The sequence below is a fragment of the Myxocyprinus asiaticus genome, chromosome 34 (assembly GCF_019703515.2).
Source record: "Myxocyprinus asiaticus isolate MX2 ecotype Aquarium Trade chromosome 34, UBuf_Myxa_2, whole genome shotgun sequence".
In the NCBI taxonomy this organism is placed as follows: domain Eukaryota; kingdom Metazoa; phylum Chordata; class Actinopteri; order Cypriniformes; family Catostomidae; genus Myxocyprinus; species Myxocyprinus asiaticus.
In genome coordinates, this window is record NC_059377.1 from 41,544,408 (window position 1) to 41,570,543 (window position 26,136).

Consider the following 26,136-nt stretch of genomic DNA (forward strand, 5'->3'; position numbering starts at 1 on the left):
AAGTGATATGGTTGCAGACAAACTGCTCAATACTGAAATGAGTCATAGTAAATTCTTCATGATGACATCACATAAAATTATTATTATTCGTTCCGTGTGTCTACACTCTGATCTCTGTTACAGTCGTTTATAGGACTGTCTCATTTGAAGGGTCTGCTGGAGCACTCGAGAGGAAATGATCCTTGATAGTTTTTCATGACTTCCTGGAACTGATTCAGGAAATGATCAAATCTTAGTTTCTGAGAAATGGAGAAAACAGGGACTGAATCCAAATTCACAACTTCAACTACACACTGAAAGTAGCACTATACTGATACTGAGAAAGTACATACTTTTGAGTATGTAGTAACGCTAAACCTACTATTGGGTACAGTTTGCATTTACATGCAAGCATTAGCATTTAGCGACAATGATTAACGCACAATTTATTATCACTTTGCTTTTTGTCCGTCGTAATAATTCGAAAAATTTGTGGAAAAACATGCACGGATGTACACCACAAAATCCACTGAAATTAAAAATACCATTCCAGCACCAATATGAGTCATGTTTAAGTCAACATGAAATGTCATTAACAACCTATTTTACAAATAAAATTGGATATTAAACAAGAAAAATATGTAGGGTAGGACTTTCTTTTATTCATTTCAAGTGATTGGATTGTAAAACTATTTTCTTAATATGACAGGTGGTTGAAGGGGAGGGGCTTGGTGATGTCAGCCAAAAAGTAAAGTTGTTTCAACAGTTAGTCACATGCTTTAATCACATGCTTTAGGTGCTTTAGTCACATGCTTTAGTCACATGCTTTACTCACGTTTTAGTCGCATGCTTTAGTCGCATGCTTTAGTCACATGCTTTAGTCGCATGCTTTAGTCGCATGCTTTAGTCACATGCTTTAGGTGCTTTAGTCGCATGCTTTAGTCACATGCTTTAGGTGCTTTACTCGCATGCTTTACTCACATGCTTTACTCGCATGCTTTACTTGCATGCTTTACTCGCATGCTTTACGTCGCATGCTTTAGGTCGCATGCTTTAGTCGCATGCTTTAGTCGCATGCTTTAGGTGCTTTAGTCGCATGCTTTAGTCGCATGATTTAGTCGCATGATTTAGGTGCTTTACTCACATGCTTTAGTCGCATGCTTTAGTCGCATGCTTTAGGTGCTTTAGTCGCATGCTTTAGGTGCTTTACTCGCATGCTTTAGTCGCATACTTTAGGTGCTTTAGTCACATGCTTTAGTCGCATGCTTTAGGTGCTTTAGTCACATGCTTTAGTCACATGCTTTAGTCACATGCTTAATAACATTCATTATTACATGTTTTCTTTTTTCTTTTTTCTTTTTATTTTGGCATGCCCAATTCCCAATGCGCTCTAAGTCCTTGTGGTGGCGTAGTGACTCGCCTCAATCCGGGTGGCGGAGGATGAATCTCATGAATCTCAGATTCTCCGTCAATCCACGCAAACCTAGCACGTGTGGAGGCTTCACGCTATTCTCCGCGGCATCTACGCACAACTCATTACATGCCCCACTAAGAGCGAGAACCACATTATAGTGACCATGAGGAGGTTAACCTAATGTGACTCTACCCACCCTAGCAACCAGGCTAATTGGTTGCTTAGGAAGCCTGACTGGAGTCACTCAGCACGCCCTGGATTCGAACTTGCAACTCCAGGTGTGGTAGTCAGCGTCAATACTCACTGAGCTACCCAGACCCCCCAATTATTACATGTTGATGAAATGTTTACAATAAGACCAGAAAGTTCATTTCGTCATGTTTACCCATTTGCTCCAACAGCAAAAGAAATAATCAATTATTACACATTCACAGCTTTGCAAAAGAAGACAGAAATATACAGCGCTAGATAACAGCAGTAAGAAGAGTGAAACAGGCCACATTTTCTGTGACTCCCTCAGCAGCAGTGTTAGAAGTCTCATCGCAGCTAACTGATTCTTTAAAGCTTATTCCAGGGTAATATAATACAAAGTGCAATGTTATACATTTACAAAATTGGAAATATAAAAAAACCTTTGCTACATTTACGTTGTTAAAAGACGGCGGAAACACATCATAACAGGTCTATGAAAAGGGTCAATTTTTTAAATTTAATCTTTGTCAATTTTAATCTGATGTTAACTTTAATGCTAATTTGATATACTAGTATGGATAATGCGGATAGTATTCAATTTGAGGCGAATGCCTTTTAATTACGGCTGTCAGTCGATTAAAATTTGTAATCACGAGTAATCACAATTTTTTTTTGTATTAATCGCAATTAATCAGAGATTTTGAAAGTGCTGAAATTTGACACTATATACACTTCTTTTTACTGTCAAAATGCATTTATTTCCTTCTTAGGAAAGAAAACAAAACAATATGTAACAATATAATGCTTTATTAACATTTACCAAACAAAGCCTTCCACAGTATAAAGATAGAAATGCTCTAAAATTGCACCAATTCAAGCGTTAAACATTTCCCAAAGTCTAAGTGGGAGTTTGACTAACTGAAAGAACTAGTCCCAACATAGCTTGAGTATTCATTGTAATGGGCATTAAATCTCTTATCCTCTACAATATTAATCAGCCGGTAGACCCGTAAATCTGCTATGTTACAGCAACCATGAAGCCATGTTCATGATTCGCGTCAGAGCGTCAATGCCAGCATCAAGCGGCACTTTGAACTCCACATGAAAAGCGCTTGCAGACAAAAATGTCTCGTTCTGTGTTTTGGTGATAGTTAAGACTTGCCGTGCCTCTGTGGTAATTAAAATGCACCTTATAAAGGCTGAAAAATACTTGATTTCTGTCGCAAGTCCCATCTGGGCTTGTTTTGTGCATTAAATAGCATTAAGAGGTCCTTTCTCCATCATTTTTATCACTGACACTGAAGCGCTGTTGTGTGTGTGCTGTGAAGTGTGTGCCAGTGTAATGACTCCGGGTGGGCAAATCACAAAGTTTACGCCCTTCCAACAAGTGTTTATAATGGTTTATGAAGCATTAACGGTAAACGCGTTAATCGTGATTAAGAATAAATTACTTTTTTAAATTAATTGCCTGCATTAACGTGTTAATTCTGACAGTTCTACTTTAAATAAAACTGTTAAATTGTAGTTCCTTACAAGAGTGGATGGCAGGTTGTAGCTAATGAGGTCAACTTCTGAGCAGACGATTTGGTCGTAGCTGTAGGGAAGATTATTTGTGTAACCCTGTTAAAGAAAATCAAAGCAGCGTGGTTCATTCACTCCGAGAGAATAAACCAGATCCAGTTCAAACTCTATCCTAACATGAGATCATTTCATCACCTACCATAGTGACAGTGAATAGGCGTGCTAGTCTGAATGTAGAGCTGGATTTTGTCCGCGGGCTCTGTGAGTGATTACATCAGCGTTCTGACACGACCTAAGACAAAGCACCCTCCTTACCTCCTCTCTGAAACAAACGGCCTTATCTGATTACAGAACAGCTCTGGGATTTCGAAACGCACAAAAATGTCAGTCCGGGAATGGAGAAGCTTTCAGGATCGGTGACATATGAGGACGGTCCAACCATCAGAAGATCAAAGGCAGGCATGATTGTTAGTAAAATGTCAAAATGAGAGTAATTAGATTGTTGGGAAGGAAAGCAGGATGGAATTTGGCCGGGAATTTTCCAGCTCTGAGCACGGAGAACACAGATACTGACGGAGGAAATTAGTGTTTGAAAAAATTTGATTTATAATCTGCACACCAACAGATTGTTCACAGACCGTTTAATACATGTTGCACACAAAATGGCAAGTTCCAATCTGAGTAAGTCTTTACGTAATTTCTGTGAGTCAGCGTGCAAAGGTTTTGAATTAGTACATCAGGAAACAAAGTTGTGTTTACGAGTTCCCAGGCTGTTAAAATAGGCACTTCTGAGGAAGAACTAAACCCACATTTATATTTTATAACGCTTATAAGCGGGGTTTCAATTGAACCCCTCTATGTTAGTCTACCACCGACTAGCCGGGTCAATTATAACATGGGTTAATGGCGTTAATTAAATGCTTTGTTGCTGTTTTTTCAGTAGGGCTAACAAATTAAATTATGAATGTTCACAATGCATTTTCGTTTAGATTTTTAGGGAGATGATTAAATAACTAATATCAATGAAGCAACAGTTTTTATTTATTGAAAAAGGCTGACAATCTAGAAGGGCTGTGTTTTCATTCAGATTTCCCTATTTGATTCGATATCGATTCATATGGGTACTTATAATGTGTTATAATGTCCCTTTTGCATACGTATGAAAGAAATTCTCTCCCAGGTAATAATGTAAATAATACAGGGGACTTTCTAACTAGGTACAACATAAAAATATTAACTTTACTAATTAAATTTTATTAGTATCAAATCAATGTATTTAATCAATAAATAGGATATTATATTGCATATATTATATTCGTTTACATGTTTATTGTTTAATTGCATAATTAGTACAATTTACAGGTATTTACATTAATTTGTTGAACACATGCTAAAATAACGGTACTGTCTCTTTAAGGAGTCCCGGCATTTCTGTAAACAGTTCAGAACAGTACATTCTAGCGCTTTCATTTATATGCCAATGGTTAATTCTTGAGCTTACTAAGCTATAACTTTAATGCTGCCATTAATTTTGCACTGTATCGTGGCCTTCTACACATCAAAATAGAAAACTAATAATAATATAACCAATTTAAATCATAACGACTCACTTTTCTCACCCTAAACCATGGTGCAAAAGTGTCCCTTTGTGCCTCCTGGTGGCAATTTTGTGAACATGTTTCACATACGGATGGTGTGTTTTTATCCCTGCAATAGTGAGGGTCATTCTGGTTGAGTACCTACAGTATTGGACAAAGTTTGCGACGTTCATGCAATTAAATATTTTAAATATATCCAGAGTTTCATTTGAGATACTTTAACAAACTTTATATTCAGCTTTGCTCTCAGAGTTATTTGTGCTTTCAGAATTACCCGCCACTAAATTTCATGCAAAAACAAGCAAACTTTGGTTGGTCAATTTACATGTCAATCAGACGCTCTTTTCCTGCCTAAGAGGGCGGTTCTTAAACAGAATAAGCTGCGAAGTGGACCAGACTTGATGCTGATAGTCAAAAGTCTGGCTTTTTAGGTGTCAAAAACAGCTCTAACATCACTGTACAGGTTTGACAGCGGCCGGGTCCGTTCCAGGATTTCAGAACACTCTTTAAAGCACAACTTGCATACTATTTCTGACATAACTATAATTTGGGACACAATCGCTGAGTTTTTTTACATGCACAACAATCCACTGATAGCCATCCAAAATCAGCTCATTCTAAAAATCTCAAGTAATCAAGAGTGGTGACATAAAAACAACGATTTTAAATCACTGACGCTCTTTTCATTGGGTTCTCTGTTCTGTGATTGACCGAACAAAAGCAGGTTTGAGAGAGTGAATGGAAGCTACAGCTGCTTCATAGGGCACATGGGCCTGGTGAGTTCACTGCTGCATTGTGCGTAGAGATGAGATGACAAAAAATGCCATCTGTGAGGACATAACTCACTTTTTAAAGACTGACATGGACTCACGAACCCGATAAAAACAGAGACAAGCATGCACTTTGTGTAAAAGAACAAAAGCAGGCCATGCACACAAATTTAGAGGTGTGCATTCAAACACTCATCCTGCCGCAGTGCCACAATTGCCGAGAGCATCTCCATGGCAACGAGGGTTGGAGCTGCCCACTGTCCATTTCCAAATAGGGTAGGTTAAATTTTGCATTTAACATACATACACACACACACACACATATATGTTCCCAAACAAATTAGGGCTCTGCAATTTGGCTACAAAAAATGATATCTCATTTTTCAGCCAATTGACGATATTGGATATAGACATGTTAATAACTAGCCTATATATTTGCTCGGAAATGGCTTAAAAGTTTTTGTTTTTGTTAGTTTTTTCTTGGCCATTGTAGACAAGTAGATTCAACGTGTTTAATGCATGAAGTGAAAATCTAATTAAAAATAATGATGGCATATTTTCCACAGTTTTTTGCTAAATGAACACAAGGAAGAATATTTAATCATTTTTTTCTTATTTCACCAATATACAACAATACATAGTATTAAAAACATTATTTACCCATACATATTTTTTTTACCATAAAATTTTTTTGTGAATGAAAAGGTTGTGCGAAAATTAAAACTGCACTCACTTTGTTTTGGGACCGAGTTGAATATTATATTAATGCTGAATTACTATTGTAGGACCAAGTCAAGTTTATTATTATAATAAAATTAGCTCAGCGAGTATTGACACTGACTAGAGTTTGAATCCAGGGGGTGCTGAGTGACTCCAGCCAGGAGAGTAGCATGAGCCTCCACATGCTGTGAGTCTCCGCGGTGTCATGCACAACGAGTCACGTGATAAGATGTGCGAATTGATGATCTCAGAAGTGGAGGCAACTGAGACTTGTCCTCTGCCACCCGGATTGAGGAGACTCCACACGCCACCACGAGGACCTACTAATTAGTGGGAATTGGGCATTCCAAATTGTGATAAAAAAAAAAAAATATTAGACAGAATTATTATTATTATCAATATTATGAGGATTAGATTTGTTTTATACAACAGCAATATATTTCTGTTATATTTACTACAAACGTACTATTTCCCACCTGTTCACTCTGACACATTTAATCAATAAATATAATTGAATTACAGCCTTTTACGGTTTAATCTTCACATATGACCATATCGCGATTCTGATGTTATTTTGATACATTTTTGCAGCTCTGAAGGATGCGAAATGAGTCTAATGACATGCTATTTTAAGAAACATAGTGGCCAAATAAAAAGTGCAATTGAAATCACCGTGACTCATACTATTGCTTAATTTGATATCATTAGGAACCGTGACTATTTGATATATCGCCCAGTCATCACAAATATATGCCTGTGAATGAATGAATTACCTCCACTCATCCTGTGGGCGGTTCTGTTCATACTTCTCTCTCACGTGGGAAACGCCCATATCTGGGTGGAGCCAGTGGATGTCGCCCGACAATATGTGAGTGAGACGCAGACCGAAACACGCCACATGCTTCACTTTATGAATGTCCACAATCTTCTGTATGATTCCCTGCAGGCAAAACACAAAGACATGCAGCTCAATATTTCAATTTATGGCCATAATATTCCTATAACACACTGCTTACTGCAGTATATAAAGTGATTTATAGATTCATAAAATCATGAGACTGTTATTAAATAATTACAGCATAATGGATCAGACCTTTAAAAGGCTGTGTAAATCAACCTCAACCTCTATGTGACTAAATATTCTCATCACATAGTTGAACTGCAGTGCAGTGGTGTATTTTGCGCTGGTCAGCAACACAGAAATTAAGACTATCCAGAACGATCACAGAGGTAAGCAAGAAATATTGTCGCAAACCCAAGCTCTCCATTTTTATTTGAACTAAAGTCACAGATTTAGACATTTTGGGGAATACTAGCACAGTGTGATATAGCTAAAAATTATATCTCAACATTGTATTTAATGTATATCTCAATATTTCTGTATTTGTTCTGTAATGGCTTTAAAAGGGTGATTTTTTCAACTAACATTTTAATTGAACAATTTAACTGTTGGCAATTAAATAAAAAAATAAACACCTGAAAGAATTATATCTAATAATTTTCATTTATATGGACCAATATAAGGATACATAGTAATAAGCCGCATTTTAGTAAAACACATAAATCATTTTTGTTCATTCAAAAATGTGTCTAATATAGGGGTTGGCGATATAAGCAAAAATGTATACCACAGTATTCTTAAAATTACAATATTAGACCCCTGGGAGTCACGAGTTCGAATCCAGGGCGTGCTAAGTGACTCCAGCCAGGTCTCCTAAGCAACCAAATTGGCCCGGTTGCTAGGGAGGGTAGAGTCACATGGGGCAACCTCCTCGTGGTCACTATAATGTGGTTCTCGCTCGCAGTGCGGCGCATGGTGAGTTGTGCGTGGATGCCGCGGAGAATAATGCGAAGCCTCCACACGCGTTACATCTCCGCAGTAACGCACTCAACAAGCCACGTGATAAGATGCGCGGATTGACGGTCTGAGACGCGGAGGCAACTGAGATTCGCCCTCCGCCACCCGGATTGAGGCGAGTCACTACGCCACCACAAGGACTTAGAGCGCATTGGGAATTGGGCATGCCAAATTGGGGAGAATTTTCTTTTTTTTATAATATTAGACTAATATATGTATTATATATCTATGGCACCGATGCCAATTTTTATCGGCCAATTGACCAAATTTAAACCATTGGCATATCAGTTATAAGCATGGGAATGCCGATGAAAACGTGTGATTTATAATGAATTAGTAACATACTTTGTAAAAAAAAAAATAACGCAATTAATCCTGTCACCGCACCGTAATAATATTCCTTCCATCTGAGCTATTCAAGCTTGGAGTACCACCTGTTTTCTTCAGGGGGCAGTAAGCGAAACTCCAGCTGTATAGGCAACGCACAGCTTATACTTAAATTTGTTTAACTTGACACAGTGACCTAAAAACTGTACATTTATGAAGCGACGCAACCGAGACACTCCAAAAGCGTCCGTCTGACGCAAGTGTACACTGACGTGTCCTTAAACAAGCCCTTATAATAAATCTCGGACTGATTGACAAATTCAGTTGCAAAATGTATCGCTGTGAACTGTAGTCAAATGATTGGCTTATGCTCAATAATATGGAAATAAACAATATATTGGATTCTAAAGCCGCTTTTTGTATTGTCTTTTTTAATGCATAACTTGTGTGCCAAAATAATGTAATGCATTTGTATTATCGGTATTATAATTTTTTTATATTTTATTTATAATTTAAATGAACTATTTATAATTATTTAATCATTATTGTTATTTAATCAATTATTGTTTTTTGATGATATTATATGATATTATAAATCTACACAGTGTTGCCTTTGTTTAAAAACAGCACTGTTCACTCAAAAGTTACATGCATAAAAATTTGGCAATGGCTCATTATAATGTACAGTAGTAGAAAATATAACTTAAACCTGCCATTATTGGCCTAATCAGTCTGTTACTGTTAACTAAATGATCTCCGAAATATCATGTATCTGACAAATCCAAAGCACAAGCCAAACACACATGACATCACTGCTGAAATGATGAGGTCATTATCGAACAGGCTGAATGTTAAAAGTGGTGTGGCCGTCACGGCAGCTGGGCAGTTGCCATGGCACCGTCGTGGCCCTCACTGATTGGATTACAGACACGGGGCAGCACTGCCAAGGGCTCGGAGGACACGCACAAAAATGAGCTCACAACAGAGGCATTCTGGCAATGTTTCACTGACTCTCATCTCGGTTACACACTAAATGGATTACATCATCATGCTAGAGCCAAAATATATGGATTCTGAGGTGGATTACAGAAGCTGTTAAATTAATGATATAATCACTTAAAAGATCTGTACTGTAATATGTATAGGCTATATCAATAAAAATGTAAGTTTATTTACATGTATTTATTTCCACATATAAAAGTGACCCAGGTAATCTTTGAAAATCTTCACACTGTCATCCAAAAAAAAAAAAAGAAAAAAAAAGATCTGTCAAATGAGAGAGGAAATGTTGTTTTTTTTGGCCCACATTCAGCTGTGTCAGGACAGGACAGGTGACAGTAATGCCTCTAGACAGCGTCTCGCACTTCTCTCAGCACGAGAGCCGCCACAGATCTCCCTCACACTTAAGTTATACAATATTTACACAAAAGCACTCTTTCCAGACAGACAACATCCGATCATGCGTTTCTTCCAAGTCGAAAAACTCACACGGACACTCCCGTCAAAACACTGAATATTTATGATAGCACGTTTAAAACAGGTGTCCCGCAAGGCTCTGTCCTGGGCCCACTCTAAAAGTTTAAAAGAGCTTTCCACATTTTTACAGACTCCTTCTCTAAGGTCATGACCTTAAAGGGATGGTTCACCAAGTAAACATAAACCAGCACTTTTAATTGAATGTTGACTTTAAATAATCACGTTTTTAGATCTTCACATGCTTGTGTCCACACAGGGCGGGTCAGTTACAGAGGCCTGGAGGAGACACAGAGGTCAACGTGGAAATTTGAGAGGTCACCAGAGACCGTCCGATCAAGAGGAACAGTGTGTTTATCTTCCTGCGGATGTGTTCGCAATAATCCACTAAACACAGGCTCTCATCAATATAATGTCTGCATCTCTAATAGAGTCTGATGTCTGTATGCAGTGAGGTTTGGGGGGGGTGAGTGTAACCGGAGCCAGCTGGTACGTGATGGCTGTGCAGTATGCCTAAACTTCACTCCCCTGGCCTCAAGAAGCGCCACTAGCGACTGACGCTAGAGGCTGTAGCCTTTAGCCACCTCGTTAGTGTGCCAGCCTCCCATGCCGGATACGCCGGTTCAAATCCCACTCGGAGCGGGTCGAACAGGACTGGTTACAGAGGTGTCATGACTCGGATGGGAGTTAGGTTTAGGGGGGGTGAGTGTAACTGGAGCCAGCTGGTATGTGATGGCTGTGCGGTATGCGTAAACTTCACTCCCCTGGCCTCAAGAGGCGCCACTAGCGACTGACGCTAGAGGCTGTAGCCTTTAGCCACCTCGTTAGAATGCCAGACTCCCATGCCGGAGATGCCGGTTTGAATCCCGCTCGGAGGGGGTTGAGCAGAACCGGTTACACAGGGAGGAAAAATTTAACCTTTCAGTGAAAGCAGAGCTTCAAAAGGGCTCTTAAATTTTCTTTAAACCTCAGACTTAACATGTAGTGTTGCGGAGAAACTAACTAAATGTAGAATAAATACTACAGGCTAATAACTGGTCTACGAAAGATCAGCTTGGACTTCTTACCAACCATATATCTGTATTTTTAAGCAGGGTCACATCGTTCGGTCTTCATCTTTTTCTTACCCTAACATCAGTTGCGTCTCCATGGCGGATGTTGCTAGACCAGGTGCTGTGCTCGCTGTTGTTCTCGAAATGATGGAAGACCTTCAGGACCCGGTCAGGGGCCCCGGGGGCCCGCTCCGTCCCCGTGCTGAGGCGAGCCTTGGCGCCTCCCCCCAGGGTGTGGTTTGGGTTGGGGTCCAGGTATGCTGTTGCCATGCCTTTTCTGTGTGCTAGGTGTCTGTCATATTCTGTTCAGAAACAAGGGAAATGGAAAAACGGGTTACGGTGGAATCTAAAAATCAGAAGTTTAAGTCAAAAAACTGTTTTGCCCTTAACTCGCAAACCTTGTAAATTTGTGCCTACACATTTTCAAACTTGGAGTGTCATGTTCGATTACAAGAACCAATGTTTTTTAGTGTAACTGACGTTAAACATGACGCAACATGTCTTGACACACCATGTTTTAAAATATATATATATACACATATATTATATTAATATTTATGTACCAATATATCAAAACAAATGAATTTAAGGTCGACCGATATTGGATTTTGCTGATGCTAAAATAATGTGTTGTAGGACATAATAGCAAAACAAATTTTAATGCAGTTTCAACTATGTGTGATCTGTGCAAATGACGATAAAATTACTTATGACTATAATTTTTAAAATCGACACATTGAATGCGTTAAACATTTTCTTATTCATTCATTCCTGTTACAAGAGTCCAAATTATTTCACAGAAGCAGATTATTGTGCGACCAAAATACCAATAATAACCAGAAATGAGAGAAGAAGAAAAGAAAAAAGATTTGGTGCATTACACAGGACGTTTAAAAATAAACAAGCACGAAATACACCGGGGACTCTTATTTTGAAATGTCTGTGCTTCACTGTTTCCAGCTGCTTGCTCAATCAAACAGATAAGGGAAATAAAATATTCACTCTTACGTTCATCTACAAGGCATTACATTATAAACACTTTAAAGTAAGCATTGTCATAGTTCATCAACAGTAGATCATCAGTGATCGCTTGTCATAAATGTCCAGTATTCATTGATGGCAAAAACGTTCAGATGTCGCTGGAAACACTGAATCTAGAGTTCATCTGATACATTTATTAAATTAAATTGTTAAAGTATAATAATCATGTTAGAGCCAAAACACGATTCTGGTCTTTACAGTACATCCCCAAATTTAAGAGATCTTCTGCTATACCATTTAAGACATTTTTAGACTTTAGGACCTGCGGAAACCCTGAAGAAAGTCATAAATGAATATGATGACAAAAGTTTCGTTTTTGGGTGAAGTATTCCTGGGTCATCGACAAAGTTGTCCAAAATGATGAAAAAGAGAAATCTTTTAAAATACAGATGGAAACATATTTAAAACATGCATCAGGCCTTTTCTTAAAAAAGTAAACAAACAAAAGAACTTTAAAAACTTGATTTAATGACTTTAAAAAATGTCAAGCGGGCTAGTCCATTTGACCTGAACAAAATGTTCATGAAAATTTCAAAATATTAGATTTTTTTCCCCCTCTGTTTTAACCCTCTATATTGCGTTCGGGTCAGAGGTATATAATCATTTTTAAATACCACACAGTTTTTAGTATGGGAAATAAAATGATTACTACGTAGTTCTAGCGGGAAGACTAGCAACTGTACATCATCGCACCATTAGCTAGGTAACTCCTAGGCAATCACATGTAAGCCATTGCTTTATAAGTCACATTGCTGTTTCAGTGTGCTAACACGGCAACCTCCACCACCCCACCACCACCAGTTGAGTCCCGTCCTGTACAGGGGTAGGCTCCTCGCCCCTGCCTCCTATCTCCGGCGGGATATGATGGTTCCAAGTACAACTTCTTCGGACTGCCAGACGGGGCTTACGCCAAAGAGAGACATTACATTCCTGTTTTATATTCATCAAATAAATGAAATCTAAAACTTTACTCAAGTCTGCGAGTTTCCCTAATAGAACCAAACTTTGTGACTTTGTCAAGACGTGTTCAGATTTTTTAATAACATTGTTTAAGAGATATAACCATTTAAAAAAATGCATTCGTGGGTCAATTTTGAGAATGTGTTGGTTTCAGAACTTTTGACAACCAAGTTGTATTGTGCAGTTATGAGTAATAGGAAAATAATTCAAATGACTAGTAATTCTCACAATAGATGTTAATATAAATTATACTATATGTTATATTTAGATAACATTTCACAGAAATGCTGATAAAAAAAGATGTCTTCACATGTATCACATTGGTTTTGCTGTAATGTATATTTTGAAATGTCAAAGAATTTCTACATTTTTTATTTTTTAGAAATAATAAAAAAGGCATTATAATAAATAACTTTTATATTTGTCAGTTAACATGCCACATTTAAAAAAAAATCTTTTTACAGTATTGTAAAAAGATAAACTGTAACTGTTTTATCTTGAACAGTTAAGAACTTATTATATAGTTTCAAATTAGATGAAAACCATCGGGTTATGAATGATTTATAAGCTTGAATTCCACCGGGTCAAAATTGACCCGCAAACGCAAAAGGTGTATGCAGATTCTGAACGCAATTGGAGGGTTAAGGCTACAAACAACAAAACAGCTACAAAAAGACCAAATATATTATTAATAATATTATAAATATATATATATATATATATATATATATATATATATATATATATATATATATATATATATATATATATAAAATAAATGATTATTTCAAACACTTATGCCAATATTTAAGTTTTCAAGAAAGTGACTTTTACATATTTTTTTTTTTTTTTGGAAAAACGTAGAAATGACTTTGAAATCACGTTCATCATAGTAAAAGTGTATTAAAAGTAATAGTTTTACGTGAACTGCATTTATGCATTTTTTAATAACTTGATCCAGACAAAAATGAGAGTCACTTCATTGAAGTTCCTTTAAATAAGATACAAATGGAATGAAAATAGATCCTCATTTACAAAATTTAGGGTGATGCTACAGAAAATCGGATTTCTCCCTCTGTTGACTCACTGTTACATACGGGTTAATAGAGGAATTATTTATGTTCACATTACACACTTTATGGCACATCTTCAGCACACTGAGCGACATTACTGTTTGATACACTCGTAACCAAGACTTTGCAATTGACAATTAAATGGCCATCAGAGAACATGTCACACTAAGCGATCAAAGAACAACGTATTTGCCCTGCGAAACGATAAATCTTTTAGGATCCCCGATATGCATCACAGCTGGCAAAATCGTGCAGTGTGCACCCGAATAATCTTTACCATCTTAAGGTAGTACGTATGACCTGGTTTTTCCAGCAGGGTAAATTCATATTAACTGAGAAAATATTTCTAAGACGAGCACTGAAGAATTGACCTAACAGCAGAAATGGACATGGACAGCTCTGTTATAATATTTCTGCAGTTATCACAGCACAGAACCATCACAAGCATTCCAGCATTCCCAGACGTCTGCTTATCTGTTCATCGTACCGCAACACTGATTACACAGGTTTTACAAATATGAAACCCACCCACGGCCCCGACAAAGATAAACAAGTATGCACACTAACAAGAACGAACACACACAAATAATTTTCCAATCCATCAAAACTGAATTCTTCAGTAAAAATATTGATAATTTGAGATATCCATCTTTTCTAAGAGGATACACTTCTGGTGTACGTGTTACTGATGTAATTCCTGTTGGTGGTCACATCCCTTCCTGGTATCCTTGCACAGATATTGTCTGGGTTACAGATAATTCCTGCTGCACTGAAAACCCTAATAAGTTGACTACTCAACTGAATTGAGTAATGGCACTCTAAGTGAACTTGTGTAATTAAGTTCACTTAAAGTTGCACGCAGTAATTTTTTCCTCGTTAAAAAACTCCTAAAGACAAGATTATAATTGATTATAGGTCAATGATTAAATAAATGTATTTCCCACAGAAATGCATAGTAGGGCTGTCAAAATAAAATTCGAAATTTGAACATTTGTCGATTTTAAGAAAAAAATGCACATTCGAATGCCAAAACTGTGCATTCGAATTTTGGATGTGTGCCAAGCACTGACGATGCCTTCAGATCACATTCTCACGCTAAAAAAGCTAGACACAGCGCAACAAATACAGTTAAACAGAAAGCAGGTGTCTCAAGATGCTTTTTAAAGTTCACAGCATCTAAAAATCAGCGCTCGTGCACGAGACGCTGAATAAACAAAAACAAAGGGAAACAAAGATGTTCGTCTAGCGCACGTTTACATAGAAAAACAAATGGATGGTTGCAAAAGCGTTCGGTGTGAATTTATTGTCAAACAAATATATGATTAATTGCCTCTTTTAGGTCTTTCACAATTAATCGTCATATAAATTGTCATATTTCTTAAGGTGCATGCGTGCTTCATACACCTTAAGAAGTCATTTTTACATATTTAATTTCAAATATATAAATCAAATAATAAAATAGGCATATATGATTTCCTTTTAAGGCTTTAAAAACTCATCATCATACTGTATATCACATATCAAAATATTTCTAGATACTTTAAATATGACTCTTTTTGGTCAACTTTAATTTTTGGTCAATTTTACATTGTTTTTGGAACTCATTTATTTTATATATATATATATATATATTTTTTTATATAAAATAAAATATAATTTTTTATATTTATATTATATTATATTATTATATTATATTATTATTTTATATAAAATGTTATATTATTTTATATTATTATATTATATTATTTTATATTAAATTATATTATATTATATTATTATATATTAAATTATATTATATTAAATTATAATATTATTATATTATATTATATTATATTATTATATTATATTATTTTATATTAGATTATTTTATATTATTATATAATTTTATATTAAATTATATTATATTATATTATTATATTATATTATTATTTTATATAAAATATTATATTATTTTATATTATTATATTATATTATTTTATATTAAATTATATCATATTTTATATTATATTATTTTATATTATATTATTTTATATTAAATTATATTATATTAAATTACATAATATATTATATTATATTATTATATTATATTATATTATTTTATATTAGATTATTTTATATTATTATATTATTTTATATTAAATTATATTATTATTTTATATAACATTTTATTATATTATTTTATATTACATTATATTATTTTATATTATATTATATTATATTATTTTATATTATATTATTATTTTATATAACATTTTATTATATTATTTTATATTATATTATATTATTATTTTATATAACATATTATTATATTATTTTATATTATATTATATTATTTTATATTATATTATTTTATATTATGCAACAGTAAAATATTTCTGTCCTAATTTCTTTAAATATATACATTTCCTTAAAATTCCCTTATTTGGGCATTAAAATGTGATTGGAATTTGAAGTGCACAATAATCGCAGTTAGATCAAATAACCACGATCAGATACCTCCATGAAACCTTAATGAACAATTATTTAAATGCTAAATATGCTCCCTTTAAGAACAATAAGTTCAAGAAACATAGATATTTGAGTTATATCCCCAAAGCACGATATTTCAAGTACCGTTTAATTAAGACAACTTGATTTTTAGGGTTTATAAGGGTTTACGGAGTGAAACACACGCACACACACACACAAAGAACATCAAAGCTTTGGCGAATCACCCGTTACACACTCACAGTCACGTATGACACACAGATCTGAACAACTCCAGCATACAACACACACAGCTGTGCGACACTGATACCATACAAACACAACTCAGACTGTCTGCCTCATAAATCATCAACAGACGGCAAAACAGCACACACAATAAAAGACATTTAGTGAGTAATGATTCAGCAGATGCTTTTATCCAAAGCAACAGTACAATAGGGGTTGCATAGACTAGTCAACTATAGCCCTATTCGGACGGGATTTGTTTTATTTGGGGATGTGGGGTTATGTAGTAATTACCACAGCTCAGTCATTTTAATCCCGTGTGAACCGGTCATGTCAGTAATTTTTACAGACTGTGCGTTCCAGCTCCGGTAAAAATTACAGCATGTTTTACCTACCTGTAAAAATAACCCCTAATAATATTAATCCCCTGCGAATTGACATGTAAAAGCCTGTAAATCTGCACTTTCCAACCCTTGAGCCCTTTAAACATCACTGTTTCTTAAGTTCTCCGAGTGCCTGAAGTGGATAAAGGGAAGACACCAGAAAATGTAAGACTCACTTCACAACTTCAGATAATGCTGGCTGTTGCGATTTGGACTGATGCATGTTTTTCCTCAAGCTTTTTATTCCGTCGAGTGTTTATGTACCTAATGTAAAAGAGAAACGAGCAGAGTGAGTGCGGGAAATCATTTTGAGCTCCGTGTTTCAAACATAAAATTACAAAATGTGTGAATCAAGAGTAATATAAGATTACAGGCTTGTTAATGTGACCAGTTCTGTTGTATTTAGCCTGAGATTCCAATCAATTTCTTCTAATAATCACAGACACAGTATATGCAAATCGACTGCAAATATTACAGATGTCCGCAGTTATAATTACTTTACGGACATATGTCCGAATAGGGCTTATGACTAATGTTGTCAACAATGCCAGCCTGAAGTCGACTAGTCGGTGGCGGATTTCCAAAACATAGGATGGCAAGGGAAGACTTATTAATAGTAATGAGGAAAGGGCTCCCTGATTTGTTAGGGTTGGATTTAGGGGTTGGTTTATAGTTTCTCTGACCAATCAGGTAGCGTTTTCCTGATAAATATCGCTTAACTCATGAATATAAATGACTCTTCCGCCAGGGCGTCAACGTCAGCGTCAAGCGCCACTTTCAACTCCACATGAAAAGCGCTTGCAAACACCATCTTGTTCTGAAGTTTTGTGATAGTTAAGACTTGACGTGCTTCTGTAGTAATTCAATTTTTTTAATGTTTTGTACAAGAAATAGTGTTAAAAGCTCCTTTCCCCATCACTTGATGACTAACATGGCTGTAGTGTGTCAGTGCAATGACTCTGGGCGGACACTTCGCAAAGGTTCTGCCCTACTCCAACCAGTATTTATGCTACTTTTTGCTTTATTAACGGTAAATCTTAACAAAAATATACCTGTTAAAACGTTTCAAATAAATCGCATGCGTTAAACGTTAACTTTGACAGCTCTAATATTGCTGTTAAGGCTGAAACGATTAGTTGACGTTATCGACAACGTTGACAATAAAAAATTGTCGACAAAAATTTGCGTTGTCGAAAAGTCGTTTGATGTCATTTAACGTAACATGAGATCACATTAAACTCTAATGATGACGTGTGAGAGCAGCACTGCAGTTCTGACTGAGGAGAGGAAGAAAACAGCTCACAGTCCAGATGAACTCTACACTTTCCAAACAGCTTCAGGTGATGTAGATCGTAAAGTATGAGGGAATAATACAAAAATACAACATCATTAAATACAGAAACACTCTCGTTGTGGAATAAGCAGAGCCAGAGCTCTTTAAAGGAAACACCCCAGCGTTACATCTTTAATGCAGTTATATTTAATGTGTTATAGCTTTAATAAAGTTCAAATAATACAGAAGCAGATCATGTAAATAACTACAAACTCCGAAACTGCCATTTCTCTGTGCGGTCAGCGCCTCTTCAATGAGTTGTGTGAATGTCCCGATCTAAGGGGGAGAGATTGAAACTGCACCGGCTGATGCACACTCCGTCACGGGACGCTCATCCCTCGAGCGCACACGCTTAATGCAGCTAGATTATAACGTGATGACTCTTATTGAATCATTATCTTATATGTTCTTATCGTGAAGAAAACTGTCAATACGCTGCTTTATTAACAAGAGAGAGTTTGTTTTTTTGTGAGTTAAAGATGGATTGAAGTGAACAGAAAGATGAGAGAGTCTTCGCCCCATTATACACTGAAACAAAATACGTTTTTGTTTTGGCTTGTTTTCCAATATAAATATCTAAAACTCCTTTAAAAAGATGCATTCACCTGAGAAGCAGCATATAAGATATTCAGACTTGCTTTTAGAGAATAGATCTTGAATAGAAGTATATTTTGTCTTTACTGCACTCGCAGAAGTTTAACCAAGTGAAAAAAATACACTTATATTCAAAATACACTTATATTGAAGATACATTCTCTTAAAGTAAGTCTAAATATCTCATATGTTACTTCTCAAGTAAATGTATCTTGTTTTAAGGATTTTTAGACAATTTTAAATGGAAAAAAAGACAAAAACACTTGATAATAGGATTTTTTTGCAGTGAATTTTTTACTGAATTAAATTTAATAAAAAGTATTTTTTCCTTTAATTCAGTGAATGTCATTTAGAGGTATTTTTAAAAGATGATTCTGTCCTCTTTATTGTTAGTAAGCACATTTAATACAACCTTTTAAGTCGGGGCACAAGCTGAATAATCGGTTAAGAGTTAACGATTAATCGTTGCAATAATCGCCGAATAATCGTTCGATTAATCGATTATCAAAATAATCGTTAGTTGCAGCCCTACTGTAAATAAATTTTTTTCAAGCTACAATCAAATGTACAATTTTTTTTTTTAAAGAATTAATTTTTAGGTGAACTCTTCCTTTCCGAAATTGTCCTACGGCAAAAAAGAAAGTGGGACAACATTGAAACACACCAGCACTCGCTTCATATTGCAAGCAAATCTCCTTGTTACCGCAGTTGTGTCTTAAAATAGCATCTTTAATTACTTCACTATCCAAAATGTCATGGTATGATTTAACTGCTCTGCAGTCAACAACCACATTGACACTGTCTGCCCAGTGAAAATGAGTCATTTTAAAGAGGACTGCATGATGATCTGATTGAATTTCATTTATCTTAGAGTATTCCCTCATTCCTGACAGTAAGACACTAACGTCCGATTGAGAAATACGGTTGGGTAGATCAGTCTGAGTCTGTCATTTCAAAAGACGAGCCTGTAATTGCATTGAACCGAGAGAGGGTGACCCAAAAATGACAGTGGATTGAGAAGACGAAATGACACGAGACAATGTTCAATTTAGTACAAGTTGTAATAAGTTATATTTAGATTTTTTTTATTAAAATATATTTATGTACAATTGAATATTGCCAACCTGTGTAATGTCGCTATAATTACGATCTGCACTGTTTTTTGCCAGATGGCTTCCATGTAGTTAGTAGCTTGTAGTGTAACAAACTATTTTTTAAGAGAGTAGCTTGACTTAAGTTTAGCTACTTTAAGTTAGTAACATGTCGCATAACAAAGCACAGTTACAGGTTTAATGACCAGTTAAAGTTTTTTTTATTTATGGGTGAACTGTCCCTTTAAGGGTGGCAAATCAACAAGCGATCTTTCCATTAAACAGGCAGAATCTACTAAACCCTCAGTGACACTAGTTTGCATTAGACTACAGTCCATAGATATAATGTTAAAAACTTTAAATCTCTGCATCTGCATCCTCTAGTGCGTTTTAGTAATAACCTGAGATTGAAGAGTTTTAAGCTTCTTTATGTTTAATCTGTATTATGTGTTTGTATTGATGTGCTTTTGTGCATTTTGTGTCTCTTGCTGGTTGATCTATAGATATGGCGTATTTTCTAGATACTGCTTGTTTTATTTTTGGTTTTGTCTCGCTAACAGGCCATTGACGAACTGTCTGATGCATTTTGCACACAAAAATGCAGAGAGTTTACTAAAAACATTAAGCTCCAATCTGACTGGCTTACTGCAATGTCAGATGGTCTCTACTTGTTTAAGTGGATGGTTCTTGTGAGATTACACTGTATCTGCACAGGCCCGCAGCAGAAGGATGCGTTACTGAGTGTACAACTATTGATTTAAAATTAGATTTGACTAGAACCAGACAGATTTAATTAACCAATTAAAATTAACTGGCATTGTTTTCATCTTCAAATCAATAACTCTCTCTCTCTTCATGATTTCTTGGACAAACACTGAACACACACACACACACACACACACACACAGTCATTGAGTCTGTTTGCCTCTGTCAGTCAGTCACACAAAAGTTAATCAGATTAAGGCTGAATGAGTATTTGAGTGATGGACAGCATCAAGAGCAGGTGCGCACACACACACACACACACACACACACACACACACACACACACACACAGACACAGACACAGACACAGACACAGACACACACACAGACACACACACAGAGACACACACACACTCACACCCACAGACACACACTCACACCCACAAAACACACACACAGACACACACTCACACACAGACATACTCACAGACATACTCACAGACATACACACACACACACACAGTCATTGAGTCTGTTTGCCTCTGTCAGTCAGTCACACAAAAGTTAATCAGATTAAGGCTGAATGAGTATTTGAGTGATGGACAGCATCAAGAGCAGGTGCGCACACACACACACACACACACACACACACACACACACACACACAGACACAGACACAGACACAGACACAGACACACACACAGACACACACACTCACACACAGAGACACACACACACTCACACCCACAGACACACACTCAGACCCACAAAACACACACACAGACACACACTCACACACAGACATACTCACAGACATACTCACAGACATACTCACAGACATACACACACACACACACACACACACACTCACACCCACACACAACACACACAGACACACCCACACACACTCACACTCACACACACACAGAGAACAAATGGGACACAGGCTCCATCAACACACTCAAAACAATTATAATCAATTGCTTTATGATGAATCATTTCTGTTGAACTCTTCTTCAACTTTAAGATGAGAAAAGCATCAGCAAAACAAAGACATGTACATAATGATGTTTTCAAGAGTGTGTTTATGGTGTAAATGGAATATTTATTTATTTATTTTAAAACATCAATTATCTATTACAGGAAGAACAACAGATAGACAGACAGACAGACAGAATGACAGATACATAGATAATACAGACAGACAGAAAGACAGAGAGACAGACATACAGACGGACAGACAGTTAGACAGATTTACAGATAAGACAGAGAGACAAATAGAACGACAGACAGAGAGACAGACAGATACATAGATAAAATAGACACAACGAGAGACAGACAGGTACAACAACAGATGGATATAAGTAGACAGACAGACAGACATACAGACAGACAGACAGAATGATAGATAGTTAGATAGATAAGACAGACAGACAGAGAGACATATAAACAGACAGAAAGATAGACAGACACAGACAGAAAGACAGAAAAATAGAAAGACAGAAAGACAGATAGAACAACAGACAGACAGAAAAAAATGACAGACAGACAGACAGACAGATAGGTAGAATGACAGACAGGCATACAGAAAGAGAGACAGGTAGAACAACAGACAGAGAGACAGATAGATAGAATGACAGATACACAGATAAGACAGACAGACAGACAGACAGACAGATAGATAGATAGGCAGACAGACAGACAGACAGACAGACAGAATGATAGATAGTTAGATAGACAGATAGATAGTTAGATAGATAGAGAGACATACAGATAAGACAGACAGACAGAGAGACAGACAGACATATAGACAGACAGACATATAGACAGAAAGACAGAAAAATAGAAAGACAGAAAGATAGACAGAACAACAGACAGACAGAAAAAAATGACAGACAGACAGGTAGAATGACAGACAGGCATACAGAAAGAGAGACAGGTAGAACAACAGACAGAGAGACAGATAGATAGAATGACAGATAAGACAGACAGACAGACAGATAGATAGATAGGCAGACAGACAGACAGACAGACAGAATGATAGATATTTAGATAGACATACAGATAAGACAGACAGACAGAGAGACAGACAGACATATAGACAGACACAGACAGAAAGACAGAAAAATAGACAGAACAACAGACAGATAGATAGGCAGACAGGCAGGCAGGCAGACAGACAGACAGACAGAATGATAGATAGTTAGATAGATACATAGATAGTTAGATAGATAGAGAGACATACAGATAAGACAGACAGACAGAAAGACAGACAAATAGACAGAACAACAGACAGACAGAAATAAATGACAGACAGACAGACAGATAGGTAGAATGACAGACAGTTAGATAGAATGACAAACAGACAGACAGACAGATAGAAAGACAGTCAGACAGACAGATATATAGATAGACAGATAGAACAACAGACAGACAGTTAGATAAAATGACAAACAGACAGACAGACAGATAGATGGACAGACAAAAAAGCTAATAAAAGAAAATGTTATTCAGCATTTCTTTATGAAATGTAGAAAGCAAGAACGTCTGCAATCATGTCAAAAAGCTCCCAAATTACATGAGAGAGAGAGAGAGAGAGAGAGAGACATGTACCTCCAGCCAAGCACAAGGGGAAAGGGCTGCATCGTGGTTTCTCCATGTAGGCGGCTGACTGTCTGTCTGAACCTGCGCTGAGGGTCAGCCAGCACCCACCGTTCTCAAACACCCGCATAAGCACCAGAGTGACGTCCCACCACACACTGGCCTCCTTCACGGAACACCTCACGGACCCATGCACCGGAGTAACGCACAGATCCAAGCTACATAAACTCCACGCTGGGAGACCCAAAGAAGCCCAGGCACGAATATAAGAGAGCAAACAAGGAAATATAAATCCCGTCCTGATGCCTGGCAACACAACTGACCCGGAATTCACAGGGAGAGTCTGAAGTTATCTCATAAGAGACAGACGTGACGTCCTGAGAGAGACAGATGGTGTCTGTGTTTGTTGTGCCTCACAGAGGTGACTGAGCAGATTGAATCAGGAAAGGCCAGTGCAGAGGATTGAGGGGGAGGAGCCACTGCAGCCTCATATGCAAATCAGACACTCATTTCCATTCAACCGTGGCTGTTTACCAAATGACTCCAGCTGCAAATCATCACTGACCTGCACTGCCTTTCTCCTCTGCGTCTCTATGCCCAAAAGTGACAGTCTCTGTTACCCAGCATGCCCATTCTTTACAATGTGTCTTCAAGCACCAGTCGTGGCATCTAGAGGGAGAAATGATGATGCCCTCTGGCAATGACTTCTCCTCAGAAGCACAGTGTAAAGAATAGAGGCAATTAAACACTTCTGCAAACTCACTCTGGTGCCTTCAGGCAAAATCAATCAATTACCACCATAAACAGCCATGTTACCCACACTAACCTCATCGATAAGAGCATCTTTGGTACTTTTAGTTATCTAAAAGCAAGGGCACAGAACAAATATGGGTGGGATGGGAATCGTAATAACTTTAACGAATCTGGTTCCTTACTGTCTTCAGCAGCCTGTTACCAAACAATGAGATGATTTCATATTTAACAGAACAGATTCTTGCAAAATATGTTTACAAAAACTTTTAAATTAAGATATTTTATTCATTTATTCATTTTTGTAAAATACCACTAACAACAACAAAACTCATAATGTGTATCTTTAAGAAATGACGCTGTCATTTCTACAAGCATCCAGTAATTATTCTGATTTAAGACTTTTACACATAACACAGTAACAATTACTGGTTCATTCTGAGTCAAGCATGGCGAAGTGAATGACTAGCGGCTTTCAGGTTGCGTTAAGTTTTTGATTCATTTAAAAAGAACCGTCTGATAAGAGTCATTAGTTTGGGAATCGCAGTATGTCTCTTGCTGTAGATTTAAAAGAAGCGGCTCATAAGAGTCCTTAATTCGGGAATCAGACTACACTGGTCACACTGTATGTTCCGAGCTGTAGAATCAAAGGAACCGACTCATAAGAGTCATTTGTTCATGAATCAGACTACACTGGTCACACTGTACGTTTGGCACTGTAGATTCAAAAGAACCGGCTCATAAGAGTCATTTGTTCATGAATCAGACTACACTGGTCACACTGAATGTTTGGTGCTGTAGATTCAAAAGAACTGACTCATAAGAGTCATTTGTTCATGAATCAGACTACACTGATAGCGCAGTATGCTTCTTGCTGTAGATTTAAAAGAAGCGGCTCATAAGAGTCCTTCATTTGGGAATCAGACAACACTGGTCACACTGTACGTTTTGCACTGTAGATTCAAAAGAACCGACTCATAAGAGTCATTTGTTCATGAATCAGACACCACTGGTCACACTGTACATTTTGCACTGTAGATTCAAAAGAACCGACTCATAAGAGTCATTTGTTCATGAATCAGACTACACTGGTCACACTGTATGTTTGGTGCTGTAGATTCAAAAGAACCAACTCATAAGAGTCATTTGTTCGGGAATCAGACTACACTGGTCACACTGCATGTACCGAGCTGTAGATTCAAAAGAACCGACTCATAAGAGTTATTTGTTCATGAATCAGACTACACTGGTCACACTGTACATTTTGCACTGTAGATTCAAAAGAACCGACTCATAAGAGTCATTTGTTCATGAATCAGACTACACTGGTCACACTGAATGTTTGGCACTGTAGATTCAAAAGAACCGACTCATAAGAGTCATTTGTTTGGGAATCAGACTACACTGGTCACACTGTATGTTTGGCACTGTAGATTCAAAAGAACCGGCTCATAAGAGTCATTTGTTTGGGAATCAGACTACACTGGTCACACTGTATGTTTGGTGCTGTAGATTCAAAAGAACCGGCTCATAAGAGTCATTTGTTCATGAATCAGACTACACTGGTCACACTGTACGTTCTCACTGTAGATTCAAAAGAGCCAGCTCATAAGAATCATTTGTTCGTGAATCAGACTACACTGGTCACACTGTACGTTCTCACTGTAGATTCAAAAGAACCGGCTCATAAGAGTCATTTGTTCGTGAATAAGACTACACTGGTCACACTGTATGTTCCGAGCTGTAGATTCAAAAGAACTGACTCATAAGAGTCATTTGTTTTGAAATCTGACTACACTGGTCAAGTTGTCGATTCTAAAGGACCAACTCCTAAGAGTCATTTGTTCAAGACTCAGACTATACTGGTCACACTGTACGTTTGGCGCTGTAGATTCAAAAGAACTGGCTCATAAGAGCCATTTGTTTGGGAATCAGACTACACTGATAGCGCAGTATGCTTCTTGCTGTAGATTTAAAAGAAGCGGCTCA

General features: G+C 36.8%; 1 protein-coding gene across 10 annotated transcripts in view; it reads right to left on the minus strand.

Moving 5' to 3' along the window:
- The window catches only part of ptk2aa (protein tyrosine kinase 2aa), a 135,732-nt gene that overhangs the window by 57,664 nt on the left and 51,932 nt on the right, over positions 1-26,136 (minus strand). For 2 of the 10 annotated variants that reach the window (XM_051670950.1, XM_051670947.1), the window contains exons 1-3: positions 23,410-23,728; positions 10,980-11,206; positions 6,968-7,134 (exon numbers count right to left, since the gene is read on the minus strand). In XM_051670950.1, coding sequence (XP_051526910.1) covers positions 6,968-7,134; positions 10,980-11,206; positions 23,410-23,527 — 512 coding nt within the window. In that variant the 5' untranslated portion in view covers positions 23,528-23,728. Of the gene's footprint in view, positions 1-6,963; positions 7,135-10,979; positions 11,207-23,409; positions 23,768-26,136 lie in introns of those variants that run through there. The other 8 variants (XM_051670951.1, XM_051670949.1, XM_051670953.1 and 5 more) reach the window with 5 other exon arrangements.